Source organism: Notamacropus eugenii, chromosome 3, assembly GCF_028372415.1.
Source record: "Notamacropus eugenii isolate mMacEug1 chromosome 3, mMacEug1.pri_v2, whole genome shotgun sequence".
NCBI classification, from domain to species: Eukaryota; Metazoa; Chordata; class Mammalia; order Diprotodontia; family Macropodidae; genus Notamacropus; species Notamacropus eugenii.
The window spans coordinates 202,800,044-202,818,938 of NC_092874.1; the positions used below are offsets into that span (position 1 = coordinate 202,800,044).

An 18,895-nucleotide genomic window follows, 5' to 3' on the forward strand; every position below is an offset into this window, starting at 1 on the left:
ACTTAGAATCTTAGATTGTGGAGATAGCTGAAATCTCTTTATTTCTCATACAAAATTCTTATTTGAGGGAAGTTTGAGGAGTCATAAGGATCTGAGAATGTACCTAGTCCTCCTAAGGAGCATATATTCTGATGGGAGAGACAACATGTAAATAAGATATATGCAGAGAAGATGAAGGGGTAGAGCATTCCAGGAGTGGGATGTCCCTGCCATGGGGGGACAGCCCATGCAAAGGCAGGGAGCTGGAATATCAAGTGTCATGTTCAGTAATATTAATGTAAAGTTAATGATGGGTGGGGGGAAGAGCTAACGATCTTCTCCATCCGTTAATAGGCCTTAATACCTTTTGTTAATTTCTATTGAGGTACCAGGCCCTGATAAGTATATAAATATCATGGAGTGAGGTTTTACTTTGGGGTTTACTCATTGGAGGTGTTTGTTTGACCAGGCTAGACTCTGGGTAGCCAAATGAGCACCCTGGCTTTGAAAACCCAGATGTTGGTGCTTCTCTCTCTGGTGACTATGTATGTATGTAATTGTCAGACAATTGGATCTGTCTGTTGATCTGTGATTGTATTGTACTGTATTGTACTGTATTATTTATGGTCAGATAGTTGGAAGCCCTGTCTATTGGTCTTTATTTCTCTGCTTCTGTATTCTCTGTTGGTATATGTGTTACGTTAAAGTGATTGTTGACCCCTCAAAAGTTGCTTTCCTTTTAGAAAAGCAGATCTAAGAACCTATACAGCAGACCTTCCTGTGTATGCCAGGGTCCTTGTTGTTACATGTTCAAGGAATTATAAATAGGGCACTGTAGCTGGATCCCAGAGTCTGTGGAAAGGATGAAGGTATAAGAGGGTTAGAAAGGCAGAAAGATGCCAGGTTATTAAGAGCTTTAAATGCCAGATGACTTTATATTTGATCCTGATGGTAATAGGTAGCTTCTGGGGTTCATTAAGCAGCAGGCAGTGAGGGAAGGTGGGGGTGGTGGTAGTGACAGAACCAGACCTACACTTTAGAAAAATCACTTTTGCAGGTGAGTAGAGTAGGTATTGGAATGCGAAGAGATTTGTCTAGTTGGAAGTCTATTGGAGAGAGAGAGACAGAGAGACAGAGAGAGAAAGAGAATGAGAGAGACAGAGACAGAGAGAGAGAGACAGAGAGAGAGAGAGAGAGAATGCACTGCTTCCTCACTTGTTTTATCTACCTCCTTTCTCATGAAATGGGCACACATAATACTTTGTCATCCCTCATCACAATTCTGCACTCCCTTCTCTGCCTCACTTAACCTGCTTACTAATTGATGGGGAGGGAGGGAGGGAAGGAGAGAGAGACAGAGACAGAGACAGAGACAGAGAGACACAGAGAGAAAGAGACAGACAGAGAGAGAGAGAGAGAGAGAGAGAGAAAGGAGAGAGGAGAGGAGAGGAGAGGAGAGAAACGCGAAGATAGAAAAGATTTAGCAATGTAATGGATATGTGTGATGAATGATAGATAACTAAAAAAGTGGTAGTTTCCTCAACAGTAAAGGGGTTTGGAGGGAAAGATAATGAGTTCTATTTTGGACATGTTGATTTTGAGGTGCTTACAAGACACTCAGTTCAAGATGTCCAAGAGGCCGTTGGAGATGTGTAGTGACAGCTCAGCAGAGATACTAAGACCAGATATATGAATCTGAGAATCAGCTCCTTAGAGAAGATAATTGAACTAATGGAAACTAATGAGATCAACAAATGAGATAGTATAGAGCAAAAAGAAAGACCCCTGGACAGAGCCTTTAGAGATTCTCACAGTCAATGAAGGACATGAAGAACTAGAAAAGTAAACTGAGACAGATATTAAGTATCTGTCTTAGCAGTAAGAGACAAAAAGAGAACCAGGAGAGAATAATGTCATAAAAACATACAGAGGAGAAAAAATCTAGAAGGAAAAGATACAGTGTCAAATGCTGCAGAGATGTCAAAGATCAGAATTGAGAAAAATTATTAGACTCCACAACGAAGAGCCCATTAGTTACTTTGGAGAGGACAGCTTCAGTGGAGTGATGAGGTTAGAAGCCACCCTGCAGAGTTTAGAAGAGAATTGGAGAAGAAATAGAAGCACCAACTGCAGAAGTCTTTCTCAAGGAGTGTAGCCATGAAGGGGAGTAAAGGTGTGGCATGATAGTTTATGGAGATGGTAGGCTCAAGAAATGGCCTGGAATGAGTATTAATTCAGAAATAGATATGATGAGACTTAGAAACAACTTTCTGAATCTGAGAAAGGGTCCTTTTGATTAGAGTTGACTGGTAGCCCAGTGAGGAAGAAGAGGGAAAAAAGATGGTTCCAAGCCTGGATTGTTTTATTGGACAGCATAGATGGGAAGTTGTTTGGATGTTGCTGACCTGAAATGAAATGTAAAATGCCCAACCAGAAGATCTGGAAGTAAAATAGTGTCCTGAGTGAAATTCAGGTAGATAAAGTTTCAAGCATGATCCATTTATTAGTAAGGCTAACAATTACCAATAAATGACATCACTGGTCTCCTTTGATGACCAAAGACCTTGTGTGAGGGCTGACAGGGTCTTTTATAACAATTGGCAAGATGGTAGAGCAGAATCTCAAGCAACACGTGTGTCTTCTATTGAATGGCTACCCATGACATAGTCAGAATTGATTTTACATCTTACCATATGTCAAGTCATGTGAATCACAACACAAAGGTTCCATGGCAAGAGATTAATCTGCAGATGATGAGTCGTTACATATTTTAAATAGATGAAATTTGGCCTTTTAGGCCAGTAATCTTGACTTTTGTCTTGCAACTAGACTCCAATGACTCTGCAAGAGAGGTTAACGATTTTATGCAAATCTGCATCACTTAAATCCTGTTAACTTCACAAATCAAAATATCACCCCATGAAGTCATTGGTCCTCTTCAAAACCAAAGGATGAACAACAAATATTTTCTCATTTGAAGCTCACAGCAACCCCCCTGTTACTATTAAATTCATTTTACAGTAAACTGAGGTAGACAGAGGTTAAGTAACTTGCCATGGGTGACATAGCTAGTAATTGTCTGAGGACAGAGTTGAACTCAGATCTTGATCAATCCAGATCTGGCGCTCTGTGTATGATGGCATCACACAGTCGCTTTTACAGCCTTCTTCAATCACATCCTGTAGTACTCTGTGGTATAGTCCATTTGAGGCTGGTGAAAACAGCTTTTCAAGAGCAGAAAGGTGCTCCTAGTTTACTTATCTCCTTATTTAAATTGGGTTTAAATTCTGCATTAATTATTGTTATACTGTCCTTTCATAATCACCGATGCAAAATAAAAATTGAATGGTTTTCCCTTCCTGATCATCTATTATCATCCCATACACCTGACTGAGAAGTCCTGTCCCTTCTTTAATCCTCTTTGCCTTGACATAGCTTTAAAAAACCACTTTCAAAAAAAACCACTTTTTGGTCTTTAACATTTATTGCTAGCCTCAATTCAATTCAGCTTTTGATTGCAGGTAATATTTTTGGAGAATCCTTTAACAATTTTGTATCTATTTTCAATAACCTACCCTTGTTTCTATCATATATGTGTATCTATATCTTTTTAAAAATTTAATATTTTTTAATTTATATCTTTTTAAATATTTAAAAATTCAATTTGGTTTGATATATATACATATATACACATATATACATACATATATATATACGTACATATGTACATACCCATTACTTTCTTTGCAAAGTCCATCCTTATTTTCCTCAATAGAATAATTTGTTTTTATGTCTAAGGAATTTCATTCTTGAGAGCGTATTCTTCCTGATGTGACTTCACTCTAGGATAAAATATAAACTCCTCTGTCTTTTAAAACCCTTCCCAACCTGTTCTTAATTTATCTTTCCAGTCTCATTCTACATTACTCCCCTTCCCACATTCTTGTTCCCTCATTCAGTCACATCAGACAGTTTATGACCCCGTGCTGTGTTTTCTTGCAAAGATACTGGAGTGGTGACCTGTCCAGGATCACATAGCTACTAAGTGCCTGAGACCAGAAATGAATTCAGATGTTCCTGACTCCAGGCCCAAAACTCTATCCACTTTGCACCTAGCTGCCACCTACATTCTTCAGGAAAGCCGAAATGGCCTTTTCTCTGTTCCACACACGTAGTATTCCATTTCTCACCTCTGTGCTTTCCTATAGATCATTTTCCATACTGAGAATGTGCTCCTTCCCCATCAACTCCTGCTCTTCCTTCAAGGTACTACTCAAGCATTATCTTCTACAAAGGCTTTCTTGCTATCTCCAAATGCTAGGGCTGTCCTTCATTTATTACTCTTTATTCATTTTGCATTTATTTTGTTCATACTTATATGTATACATATTGTCTCCCCAAATAAAATATAAGCTCTTTGAGGGCAGGAACTGTTACCAGTAAAAAGAGATAGAAAAATTCCATTTAAAGTAACTTCAGAAAGCATAAAACACTAGGAAATCTACCTGCTAAGACACACACAAGAACTGTATGAACATAATTACAAAACACTTCTCACACAAATAAAGACATATCTAAACAACTGGAGAAATATTAATTACTCATGGTAGGCTGAGTCAATATGATAAAAAAACAACACTATTGCCTAAATTAATTTACTTAATTCAGTGCCATACCAATCAAACTACAAAAAAAATTATTTTATAGAACCAGAAAAAAATATTAACAAAATTCACCTTGAGGAACAAAAGGTCAAGAATACAAAGGGAATGATGGGTAAAAAAAGTAAAAGAAGGTAGCCTAGGAATACCAGATCTCAAACCATACTACAAAGTAGTAATCATTAAAAACTACCTGGAATTAGATAGGAAATAGAGTGGTTGACCAATGGAATAGATTAGGTATAGAATAATATAGATGTCGATGACTAGAGTAACCTAGTGTTTGAGAAACCCAAAGATTCCAGCTATTGGGGCATGTACTCACTATTCAATAAAAACTGTGGGGAAAAGTCTGTCAGAATTAGACCATATATCATGACATCATCTGACATCATAGATAAATATCTCATACCACATAACAAGCTCAAAATGCATACATGATATAAACATAAAGGGTGATATCATAAACAAATTGGGAAAACATGAAAAAAATTACTTGTCAGACCTATGGACAAAGGAAGAGTTCATGACCAAATAAGAGACAGAGATAGATAGGATCATGGGAGGTACAATGGATAATTTTGATTATATTAAATTATAAAAGTTTTGTACAAACAAACTGGGAGTAGGGTGGGGAATTATAGCAGTTTCTCTGATAAAGGTCTCATTTCTCAGATATCTAAGGAATTGAGCCAAATTTATAAAAATATGAGTCATTCTCAACTGATAAAATCATCAAAGGATATGAATAGACAATTGTCAGAAAAAAATCAAAACTATCAATAGAGATATGAAGAAAATTCTATATAATAATCAGAGAAATGCAAATTAAACAGTACTGAGATCCACCACTTACCCATCAGATTGGTGAATATGACAGAAAAGGAAAATGACAAATGATGGAGGAGATATGGAAAAATAGGCAGACTAAATTGTTGGTGAAGCTATGAACTGGTTCAACCATTCTGAAGAACAATTTGGAACTATGCCCCAATGACTATAAAACTGAATCCTTTGACCTGGTAATACTGCTACTAGCTCTGTACCCCAAAGAGATAAAAAAAAATTGGATCCTTATGCAGTAAAATATTTATAGCAGGTTTTTTTTTGGGGGGGGGTATTTAATTGGGGAATGGTTGAATAATGACATACGATCCTTATGAAATACCATTGTGGGGTAAGAAATGATGAAGGGGATGGTTTCATACATGACAATATTGTAACAACAATCAACTGTGAAAAACTTAGCTATTCCGATTAATACAATGATCCATAACAATTTCAAAGGACTCATCATGAAAAATAATATCTACCTCCAGGGATAACTAATGAATTCTGAGTGTATATTGAAGAATATTTTTCACTTTATCTTTTTACCATGTCAGCTAATGTAAAAATGCTTTGCATGATTATATGTACATGTGTATACAAACACACATAAAATGTATATTGTATTTTTTGCCTTCTCAATGAGTGGGGAAGGAGCGAAAAGATAAAATTTGGAACTGAAAATAAAAAGTAAAAAAGAGAGATTGTTTCATTCTTTGTGTCTGTGTCCCTAACACCTAACACAGTGCCTGATACCTTGTAGGTGTTTAATAAATCTTTGTTGATTGACCGGTCCTGCAGAATTTTAGGCCATGGCTTCCTACCTAACTTTTCTGACACCTTCAATATCCACTCTCTCAAAACAGAGGGTACAAATTTCTTTTCTATCAAGAATTCTAAAATCAATTGGTCATTCCACTTTTACCCACCAATTCCCTTTCAAGGTTCCTGTCATTTCTCCTTCAGCTATCAGTTCTTCCTTGTTGGTTAGAATCAGATCAAGAAAAACAGGTTTTGATGAACTTATCATTAGAACAAGCAAATAATTTACTAGTTGTTCTGCTCTATTGTTCTCTTTTATTTTGGCAGAAACTCCCAACAGATGGCTAGATAATTGAAGCACCATACAATCCCTTCCCAACACCACTACTATAAAATGCCTCTGCACCGGGCTTATAATATGTTTATCTGGCTTTTCATCTCTTCTGGCCATTTGGTCTAGTAGTATACTCAATGAACAATAATCACTCTTCTACTTTACTTTCCTGGTTGTTCTTATTTAGTGCTCTCCAGTTTTTCAAAGTCCTTTCTAGCCTACAGGCAACCCTTTCTCCTGCTAGCCCCCTCAAAATGTTTTGTTATGAACTTCCTGTATGATTTGGACAAAGTACTTCAGAAACTCTATGGGCTTCGTTTTATCTATCTGTAAAATTTAATTGGACTCAATGGTAATTATAACTTATATTCTATAATACTTCACAGTTTACAAAGCACTTTCCTCATCATATCACTATAAAGGTCATTACAGATCTCTATGAAATAAGTCATAAAATATGACATTTTTGCTTATCTTCAACACAAAGATGTGATTTTCTTTACTTGTACATCTAGTTTCAGTGCAAACATCGAACAAGTCCTTTGTGTAGGCACATCTGTCTATATATAAGTATGGCCTTACGTTGGAAACCAGGGGGAGATACCATGTGTGTTTCTCCTCTATTGGCATGTATCCAGTGCGGATAAATGGGTAAATGCCTAGCTGCTTCAGTGATTCATAAATGCTGTTCATATAAAAAGAACTTTCACCTCTCCCTGCTGTCAGTTTTGCCCGATTTTCAAGATACAGGCACTAAACTCAAAATTATCACATCCTATTGCCTTGCATCTTGTAGGAAACCTAGTAGAGCATTTGGTACAGGAGCTTGACCTTTCTTCTCTTCTCTCCTCTATCTAATTTATTAAAAGTCCAGGTCAAGCCCCACCTTCCTCATGTAAGAGAAAGAGTAGTGGAAACAGAATATCAAGAAATATAGTGGGAAAAGTTCTCTCTGGTCATGGAATGAGAAGACAAGTCCCAAAGTTGTCACTAGTTCTAGCTCCAGGACCTAGTTGGGTTACTTGACCTGTACTTAAACCTGTTTTTAATCTACAGATCCAAGAGTAATAACAATGACATTACCTTCCTCAATAGGTTGTGGTTATGAAAATATTTTTCAAACTTTAAGACTATATAAATGATGTACAGGAACAAATTAGATCACCTTTGGGTCCTCAGGGTCTAGCTCAGTGCTTTGCCTATAGAAAAAACTTATTTATATAGTGTTGTGGAGTTTACAAAGCTCTTTCTTTGTAAAGTCTTTACAAAACACTTTCACAACGACCTTATAAAGTTTTGAACAAATATCTGATCTGGGATCTCACCTTAGCTAGGTCATTGAACTGTGTCCTTGGACAATATTTGAACTCCCTTGAGCCTGTTTTTCTCCTCTGTAAAATAAGGACCAGATGATCCCCAAGTCCCTTACTCTACAATCCTATGATCCTTTAAGATATTTCCTGCTCTGTTGGGGAGTGGGGGAGGGAAGGTTGGGGTAAAGTCACCATGCAGAAAGAAAAATTTCAAAGGGCCAAAAGGTGGCAGCAAAGAGCCACCTATGACCATAGCAACCCTGAGGGAAAGCAGAGACCAGATCCAATTGATATATCAAATGCCTATTAGGTATGGGCTGAGTGCCAGGTATTAGAAGATATAGAAAAATAAGACGTAGACTTTGCCCTTACAGACAGAATTTACAACCTGGTAAATGATCTTTCCCCAAATAAATTTTGCTTAGTGACACCTGAGGGTCTTTATTTGTAAAATAGTTGCTGTTAAAACTCTCCAGGGATTCTTAACCTGTGAACTTACTTTTTTCCTTAATATTGTGATAACTGTATTGCAATATAATTGGTTTCCTTTGAAATCCTATGTATTCTAAAACATTACTGCATTAGAAGTTATGAAATAGATGATCTAAGGTCCTTTTCACATCAGCTCTAAATCCCATAATCCTGTGAGGTCCGCAAATATTTTGATCTATAGTCTACTGGAATAAACTGTACTTTCTGGAGTGTAGAGGGGAGTAGCATAGTAGCATTGTCTTGATAACTTTTAGATCTGCCTGGTGCTCTTTGTACCACCCAGATGTTTCCCTAAATTGGGAGGAGTTTTCATTTCCTAAGAGGAAAGTTTGATATCCAAATACCTCAGATTATTCCACCAATTATCCTCCCATACCCCTTAATTTAAAATAAATTCAACATTATTGTGCAAGAAATAAAGGACTGGTTTCAGAGAAACTTGTTAAGATTTGTATGAAATTATGCAGAGAAAAATGACCAAAACCAAAGCAGTTTATAATATGACAACATTGTAAAAACAAACAACTTGGTAAAAAATAAATTGACCTATTTCTTAACTAGTAGGGTAACTTCTCTGGTCTTCAGTGACTCCCCACTGCCCAAAGTACAAACTCCTTAGCCTGGCATTTAAAAGCTTCCGATTCCACTACATCTTTCAAGGTTTGTGTCTCGTCATTTTCTTCAATAATCCCATTGCTCCAGCCAACACGAACTCTTCTCTGCCCCTTCAGGAACTGCCCTGTGCTTTCCCACCTGGGTTTCTTTGCTTACATTGTATCTTTTACTTAAATGGCCTCTCTCCTCTAGTCACTTAATTCCTATGTATCCTTTAAAGCAAATGTCCTATCTTCCTTGAAACTTTCCCTGAGTCCCTGTTAGGTAGGAACCTTCCCGTTAGACCTCACTTGCTTATAGAAGAAAAAAAACTTTATGCGGTGCTTTGCAGTTTACAAAGCACTTTCACAACAACCTTATGAAGTAAGTTCTGAACAAATATCTCATCTGGAATCTAGCCTTAGCTAGGTCATCGAACTGTGACCTTGAGCAAGATATTTGATATTGACCCAAGAAACATTTTGCAACTGTCTAAGGCAATTATCAGGTAACACTGGGCATTCCAGAAGTTGGTCTCAGCCTCCTACCAGAACATAAGCTCCATTAACCCATTCAGAAAAGAGGACAGGATTATCTAAACTTTGAATGCCCACCTAGTGCTGTACATGATAAACACTAGATAAATATTTTTTAATAAGTGAATGTTCCTGGGGGGATATACTTCAACTAAGGAGGAGCCTCTATTACTACCCTACTATTTACCCTTCTAAAACCTACAACTATCAGACTCAACCAACCACCAGCTTTCTTTCACTTCACTTGGTCTTCCAGTCCCAGGTCTCTAGTTTCTGGTTGGGATGGGACTGAATGAGCAGGGGCAAAGATACATATGTAGCAAAGATCAATATACAAGTGTGGGTGAAACAGACACAATAAATGACTAATCAAACCTTTGCTCAGGACTTGGAAGCATAGGGAAGCAATGTGGTACAGTAAGAGAAGCACTGGAGTCAAAACATGTGGGTTCAAACCTCAGCTTTGCTTACTACCTGTGATCACAGAGGCTAGTCATTCACTTCTCTACACCTCATTCCTTATCCATAAAATAAGGCCATTTCCAGCTCTGACTCCTCCATGATTGGTACCGAAGCCTTCTCTCATCTGGTCCAACAGATTACTGGGGGAGGGGGAGGTAAATCATTAGGGCCAGAAGGTTTAGCGATGGTGTGGGGAGCTGGGCAGACAGTGGGATCATGGCTTCAAAATAGCTCATGACACATAGTGAATACGTGACTCCTTCCTCGCCCCACCCCAACTCCCAGATAAATCCTACTTTCGTCTCCTAGAGCTCTCTCCCTTCTCACTGTTCACACAGCCAGAACACATTCCTCTGAAAATATGTAATATCTTGAGTTTATTTGAGGTTAGGGGATTATGTTTGCTTTTGGGAAGGGAGGGAAATGTTCTCTTCTTGATTCTGAACATCAGGCATAGGCCAGATCTCCCTACTTTCCCTGTACACACACAGCCTGGCTCTTCTTGTCCTCCATCCCTAAGTCTCTTATTCTTTCACCAGCCGGTAGATGTGATGTTGAGCTCCATGCTCACTTGCAGATACTTCAAACACGTATGCAATACACAGTAAAGTTTCCTGGGTATCTCTGTTGGTCACCACCTAGACAGGAGAAAGAAGAGTTTTGAGCACCCTCAAGAGGTTTCCCTTTTCTGTACTGACTTGCCCTTTCCATCTCAAAGTTTTGAGTTTCCCTGTAGCTCTCACCCCTTGCTACAAGGAGTAGCCCATATCATTTACTGCTTCCTCTTGAACTTCAGCTACCAGTTGGGAAGTTTCCCCTCAGTCATCATATTCCCACCTTGGATTCCCACCAGTACAAGGTCTTGGAGCATTCATATCAACACATACCTGCAAAATAGTGAAGTTCTCCAACACGCTGTTCATCATGTATTTCTCTGGCAGATGCTTTAGCTTATGGATGAAGTTGATCATATATTCGCAGAGAGGAGATCGGTGAATTCGGTACGAGTAGTGGCCATTCTCATAGTGGGCGTACTCTGTCTGCAGGACCCAAAGAAGAGCCAGAGCTCAGGATCGCTTTACATGCCCACCTCTAATCCCCACACATGTACTTCAGCCCTTATGGTTGCCCCTATTCTAGAGCAATACCAGTGGAAGGATTCCCCAAAGCTCCAGAAGTAGAAGCTGGTAAGAACTGGAATAGATATGGGTATTTCCTCTGGGAACTTGAAGAAAGACTATCTTCTTTGACTGGTGAACAGAAAAATGATTCTGCCCAACCCCCGAATCTAGTTCTCCCTTTAGTAATTGGTGGAAATTATGATATTTTGTATAGAAATAGGACCATTAAGTAAACTATGGAGTGGTGGGGGGAATAAGAGGTAAGAGAATAGAGAGGTTAGCTTTTTATAGCTTATTTTTCAAAGAAATGTAAAATTATTATTTTCACATTCAAGAAATAACTTAATTGGTCATCATAGTGCTACAGGGGATCTGCTTCAGTGCATACATAAAAGTGCTTCATAGGGAATGAGATATGCAAAAAGGTATAATCTATTTTCTGCAGAAATTTAGTCTATAAAAAGCAATCACGAAAACAATGAGGTTTTTTTTAAAAAAAGCCCCAAATTACCTCAGCTAACACATGCTTGATTTCTTCACCAAGCAGAGATGTGGCAGCCTAGGGACATACTAATTTATAATACAAACTCATTTGTGAAATATTATGGAGGAGAAAAACAGAGAAAGTATAATTTTAAAAATCAGTGAAAGCAGAAACAAATCTGTGGAAAGCTTAGCTAAGCTTTCATTCTAAGACCATCCATAAGTGATACACACTTTTAGGAGACCAAAAAAATACAGAAAATAAAAGATATTTGCTAGCATTTCTAAAATCTATTTTCATCCTCCATGTCGGGAGATGTTCCACATGTGGATTCTAACACCTCAGTTCCCAATATGGAGGAAATAGAAATGGAGCATAAGAAGATGAAATTTGGAAGTGACTAGAGCTGGGCAAGGGAACATGTAGATCTGTGCTGGAGGGAACATAACCATATCATCTTCATATGATTTTATAAGGTATCTCAGGAAGGGAAATATTTTTAAAATTGGAACAAATCAAAAACAATGTTTCTATTCTAAAAATAGGAGCAAACAGACATAAATATCAACTGATGTGTACACCTATGTATTCTGTGACCTTAAACCAAAGGCTTTAGTTACATATGGATGGGTTTCTATGCTAGGAACTTTTCTCTTGGGTTTACCTTGGGAATATCACATTCTGACTCAAGTTTAGAGTTCAACAACAAAAGGGAAAAGGCTTTCAGCTCCCTTGCAAGTACTTTCCAGAAAGACTTTATTCAACTTAACAATAAGTAAATCCAAAAAATTCATAGCAAAGTCCAAAACAAACTCTTCTTCCCTATCCAGTAGATCTCCTCATCCAAGTACCATTAAAATTTTTCATAATTATGGGACTATAGTAGGCTATGTGTACAAGGTTTCAGGTCTTCCACAAAGAGAAAACATCGAAGGTGATTCCATTTCTCTAGGACTAGCATAGTTCACATAACTCAGAATATTAACAAAGATCTATATTTTCTTCTTCATATTGTGTCTCTGACACTTGCTGATACACAGCTCCAAATGCTGTTTAACTCTAGAATTTCTCTTCTCAGCTCAAAACCTTAGCATCATGCAGGAACTCTTCCTCTATATCCAGGGGGCTCAGTCTAAAAATTCTTCTGTCACTCCACTACTGTCCAATTATGTTCCTATAATTCCCAAGTTGGCTCAGAAATTCCTTGTTACTCACCCTATAACACTGTCCACTTCTATACCTGGAGCCACATGGTTCTACATCATTCCTTGGAGGGGCAATGGAACTATAGGACTGTGAAAACTTCCCTCCAGGAAACCAGAGTCTCTTTATATCTGACCATTTCTCTCTGATCATTTCAGTTCTATGTCTCTGACAGTCCCTTGACTTTTAAGTGCCAAGTACAGGGGTGATAATTCAGGCACATGACTAGTCAAGACTTCAATCAATCTTATACCTTACGGTAGTATAAAGAAGCCAACCAGGACCAAAAAGCAATCAGATTCACAACTTACTAAGAAAAAATTATTACAAAAATAAAGTAAACAGAGCCAAGAAAACTAATATGCACGATGACTAAAACCAGTAAGATAAACACAAAGTGAAATTGAACACCTTATTAGAGAATTTTTTAAAAAAACATGCCTCCTTCCCTTCATTGCAGAGAGAGTGTTGAATAATCCATATATAGTCAGACACAGTGAATGTGTTGCTTACGATTGCTGAGCTGCTTTTCTTCTTCCACCTTTAATATTTGCCAATCAAGGCAAGAGACAAGGATGTTTTTGGAAACAAATAGGATATAAAAGCAGTGGATATCAACAAAGATGAATATTTTTGAAACTGTATCAACAATGCCCCAACAAAGTAGGAATTGGTCATGTTATGTCATAAGAAGGTCCTGAAATGCTTTCTACCTATTTTCTCATCTTTATCACATTGTTATAAGCATTAACTGCCTAGGTGTTGAGGTTATCTTTGATGAAAATATGAGGAGAAATTATTTTCTTTGTAGTCATAACATTGACAGAGAAGTACAGAAAAGATCATACTGTATTTATAATGTTCACTGATTACAGAAAAGCATTTAATTAAAGAAATCAAAAGCCAGGATTTATGTAGCACTTTGAGGTTTGTAAAGCACTTTACATCATTTGATCTTCACCATGGCCTTGGGAGGAAGATGTTATTATTTCCCCCATTTTACAGATGAGAAAACCTAGGCAGATTGAGGTTAAGTGACTTGCGAGGGTCACTAGTATCTCAGGCCATATATGAAAACTCTTATCTTCCTAATACCCAGTCCAGCATTCTATTTTTGTGTGTGACCTAGTTACCTCAAATAGTAGGTTGATTTAAAAGTTTTCTTCCAAAAGGAGTCTCTCATGGACTCCTAACTCATAGAATTACTCAAAGAATCTTAACATTATATAAATTTCATTGATAAATATAACCACAGAGGTAATTGTGTTCAATGACCCTCTGACTGGTACCATCAAGCATAAATTACTATAGATTTATAACTGCCCAAAGGGTTTGCCACTTTTATGGACAAATGCCCCTCACAAGATCCAAAGAGAAGAGATAGATCTTCTGGATGTTCCTTTTCATGGATGATTTTATGCTGACATAAAGCCCTAGACCTCCTCTGCCAGGCCTAGAGGCCTGAGGGCTACCCAAGTCTTACCTTACCTTGCAGGTCTTTGGCTGGCCAAACCGGATAAACGTATGAGAGAAGAGACTTTCCGGAGTAGAACAAGGGTTAGGCTTTATTCAGGGTCCTGGTTACATGTGCAGGGGGAACTCTTCCTTAGGAGAGTTAGAGAAATCTCCCAAGGAGGCAAAGATCTTACAGTGAGGGAATGAAAGCAGAAGTGGAAGTGGGGAGAGAGGGGAGAGGGAAGAGAGAAGAGAGAAGGAAGAGGGGCCTTCTGTCCTGTAAGGGCCCCTCAGCGCTAAGAGCGCCTTCAGGCTTTCCTGACCCTAATTAAGCTCTCCGGCCGCGTAGTTTGCACCTGAATACCGTGCCTGTTAGATAACAATAGGTGTGCCCAGATCCGGGTCAGTCTCGAGGGCGGGGATGCTCCTCCCATCATGTTTCTCACGGGAAGAGGCGGAAATACACGAGATAGCTCGGTCTCACTCCTCGATTCCCTGCTGTTTTCTGGGGGGCCTCATGAGAACTCTAAGATTTAGAAGTTCCCACCTTTACCCGCCCGAGACTATCCACATGGAATTGAGCTTCCATCCCCAGCACTCCTCAGTGAGGTAAATGGTAACTCAAAAAAAAAAAAAGACTCAAACAGGTACATCCATTCAGTAAAAATCAAATAGATGAAAAAAACGCATATCATCCAGACAATATTCTCCTGGGTATTACTGTCTGACTGCAGATCTTAGATTGCCATCATCTTCAACAGATCAAAATTGCCAGCGACTCAATAGCAAAGTAGTAAACATGAACAGTCTGTAACATATTTCTTATGTGCAAGAAGTGGTTTCTGATGGTTTTAGATAATCAGAAAAGGAGGTGGGCTATTTTGTAATTACAGTAAATCATATCAGTTGGACAGCCCAAGTGCTGCACTAATATCCCTGAACTGTAATACATACATATATATATGTGTGTGTGTGTGTGTGTGTGTGTGTGTGTGTGTGTATGTATGTATGTATATAAACCCTAAAGGAATGTCTCTAAGACACTGGATCTCATTGGAGGCTCTATGGTAAAATTTGAATAAGAATCACCTAGGACAAAAAGGTATGGACAATGTGCATTTATAGAAGGTATACCCATATCAATGAAATCACGGATCCAAGAAAATATTAAAATAAGAGTAGTTTGTAAATCAGCATACCAATTGCTTGTTTGTATGCAAATAATTGCTAATGTACACAGTAAAACTTCAGCTTCTTAAACTTATTTTGCTTCTCTGTTAACAAAGCTGACTAAACCCTATCTTGATAGGTAAGCTAACAATATTTCTTTGTCTATTTGAATAAGCAAAACTCCAATGAATTAATGAGTTTTTACCGTATTTTATAGTCAGGAGCCAGCACAGTGACTTGAATATAGTAATAAAACAAATACTGATAACATTTTTACAAAATGAACACATTTGTTATTCTGTTAAAGTTCACATACACTTTTCAAAAGCGTAAATAAATTGGAGTTTCTGAAAAGTTAAATGTATAATTCATTATTTTGTTTATTCAAATGTTTGTTTTTGTTGATGTTTACTAAGTTTAGAATTAAACCACTTTCAAAAATTTTTTTAAATTACAAATTTATAAAAAAAAAAAAAGCAGATCCTAGGAAAGCTAAGTAGAGAAGGCAGAGGAAGCCAGACTCTCTCATTTTCCTAGTGAGAAGTAGAAGCCTAGAATCAGAGAGCCACTTGTCACCTAGGTCACCTAGGGAGATGGAGTGTGTCAGCACCAGGGAACAGCACCCAAAAGTCCTAAGCTTGCTCCAAAGCACAGCTCTATGGAAGAAGAAATAAGCACCATACCTGTACTTCCGGCCCTGTCACCCCCTTCCCTACCCCTTGTGGGTAGGCAGTGGCTCACCTCTACTTTCTCCACAACCTGTTTGCCAAAGGAGCAGACTTTGGTGGAGCAGGTGATGATCATATTCTCAGGACTCTCATACTGACTGGAGACACCATAAAAAGAGCTGCCTTCGTCCTCGATGTTGGTGTTGAGGTCAGCCTGTTGGGACAGATACCACACAGTGCCAAATAATTCAGAGGAATCCACAGAGGTACCCAGACATATTTCAGGCAGCCTCAAATACCTCAGAAGGTCATTCTACTTAACAAAGACTCAAAACCAGCTAAAGCACTAGAAGAAAGTACAAAAAATTTAAAAGAACTTAGGCAGTGGTTACTTGAAAATTCACAGCTGGCTAGCCAGTAGCATGGCAGAGAGAACACAATTAGATTTAGTCATGTAATATGGACTAGGGAGAACAGATAGATAATCTGAGTATCACACTGTTATCTACAAAATAGTAAAAGAAGCAGAAGAAGGAAGCATGTGAAATGGTGTCTTTTCTATGGAGGATTCATGGAAAGACATAAACAAGAAATACACAGGATGAGAAAACTTTAAAGGGTTGCAATGTGCACTGGGGAGGGGTAGCCATAACATGAAGATCACTGGATTTGGCATCAGAGGACCTGGCCTGAAATTCTGATCATTGCTCACTAGTTGGGTACCCTTGAGAACACTCACTTTATTTCTCTAGCCTTTAGTTGCCTTGTCTACAGATAAGGACATTCAACTGGATCATCTATAAAGTCCCTTCCAGCTCTAAAACCTCTGATCATTAAAGATAAACTCTTCATGTGTCATAGCTATCCTTGTTAAACTTCACCGAGCTTTAATTTCAATGTATGATTGGGTTTCTCAGAATCAAGAAGACCCTGGAATATGACAGTTTCTTACATAGCTTGAGCCCTAGACTGTATTCCTGTGATCACCAGCATAATAACAAATGACTTTTATGCATAATACTTTAAGGTGACATTTATAGATAGTGCTTTAAGGTTTGCAAAGCACTTTAGAGACATAGTCTCATTAGATACTCAACACATCCTGCAAGGTACACACTGTGGGTATTATTCTCCTCACTGGACATTTAGTCATTCTGTACTTGGACAAGGGCAGTGTGCAGACTGATGCGAAGACTTGTAAGAAATCCATCTAATACAGAAGTCCCATTTCCAGGCTAGCTTCAACCCTTGTACTTTAGCTTGTAGCCTTGGCCACAATGGGACATAAATGGGACATATCATTAGCACAGTCCTGAAAACAGGGAAGGAGTTTCTGGACCTGGGATACTGTTAGATCCAGAAACCAAGGACCCTTCTTTCCCAAAACAAGGACATAACCAACCAAACCTTGGCGGGGTGCACTGTGCAGTCATTGAGTCAGTTCCACTACTGGCCACTATAGGGCAGTCATTCATAACTTTATAAGGGGAAAAGACAGTATGTCTAAAAATGTGTATGGGAAAGTCTTCAATATAGGGAGAAGGGGATGTTCTACAAAGGCTTGTAAGCTTGAATGTTAACTGGCATATATCAAAAGGATTCAGATTTGAAAGAGACCATTTAGGTCAACCTCTTTACAGTTGAGGAAGCTGAGGCCCAAAGAAGTTAAATGCCTAAAATCATTCAGGTAGTAACATCTGGGCCAAGGTTTTCTGACTCCAAATCCAGTATTCTCTCCCCTATGCCATTTTGTGTTGTCTACTGAGTTGTAAAGAAGGTGCTGATCTTAATCGGCAGAATGAGGAGTTCCCTATACTAATGAAATAAAAGGTTCAGTCCCTACTTATCCCTACATATACAGTACTTTATGGACATTATTGCATTTGATCCTGAGAACAATGCTGTGAGATAATTTTGTAGAAGGGGAAACTGAGTCTCAGAAAAGTGAAATGACCCATTCCTTCTCACAGAAGAACCAGAGAATGACAAGGTTAGGAATGGAAACCAGGTCTTCTAACTTCAAATGCAGGACACTCTCCCCAAAGGTTACTGTCCCTCAGAAATGGTTAATCTTTGCATGAGTTACTTTACACCTCTCTGGGCCTCAATTTCCCCACTTATACAATGAGTGGATTAGGCTGAAAGATGGAAGCAGGAAGGGTTAGAATCACTTCTCCAAACTACCTGGCCCTATTGTCTTCTCCTTTGAGGGCACAGATCCTGATTTCAACCATGGTGAATGAACAAAACATCTAGAGTCAGAGGCCCCAGAGTTGAATACTAGCTCTAGTATTTATGCCCTGAGTGAGCTTGGGTCCTGAGGATGAGGTAAAGACCTTCCCCTCCCCTTTGAACTTATCTATACAGCCCTAGATTTCAGCAAGTGAAGGGAAGGAAGCCCACCTCCACCCTGTCCCTTCTCTCTGATGTCCAAAGGGGATGGGTTATTCCCTAAACAAAACTTGGTGATTAGTGAGCTTGGGTCTGTACAGTTTCTAAGACAAGCACATGTAGATAAAAATCACAGGATCTGAGAGTGGGAAAGGACCGCAGAATAAGAAGACCTTGGGAGTGGAAGGGAATTCTTCATTAGCAACCTGTTCATGAAAGAAATAACCACTATTAATCAATCAATCAATCAATCAATAAACATTTATTAAGCACCTACTATATAATAGGCACTGTATCTGGCAAGTGGTCATTCAAATTCTGTCTGACATCCTCCAGTAAGAAGGAACCCGCCACCTCCCAAGGCAGCTTTTCCTACTTTTAGATAGCTCTCATTGAAAGGAAGGCTTTTTTTTCCCCCTGATATCAAACCAAAATTTACCTC

At 38.5% G+C, this 18,895-nt stretch overlaps 1 protein-coding gene across 12 annotated transcripts in view; it reads right to left on the minus strand.

The window, feature by feature from the left end:
• Positions 1-10,315: 10,315 nt before the first annotated feature.
• Positions 10,316-18,895, minus strand: part of TEAD4 (TEA domain transcription factor 4) — a 75,813-nt gene continuing 67,233 nt past the window's right edge. For 11 of the 12 annotated variants that reach the window (XM_072654012.1, XM_072654006.1, XM_072654015.1 and 8 more), the window contains 3 exons: positions 16,136-16,276; positions 10,849-11,001; positions 10,316-10,599 (listed from right to left, as the gene is read on the minus strand). In XM_072654012.1, coding sequence (XP_072510113.1) covers positions 10,486-10,599; positions 10,849-11,001; positions 16,136-16,276 — 408 coding nt within the window. In that variant the 3' untranslated portion in view covers positions 10,316-10,485. The remainder of the gene's footprint in view (positions 10,600-10,848; positions 11,002-16,135; positions 16,277-18,895) is intronic. The other variant, XM_072654014.1, reaches the window with a different exon arrangement.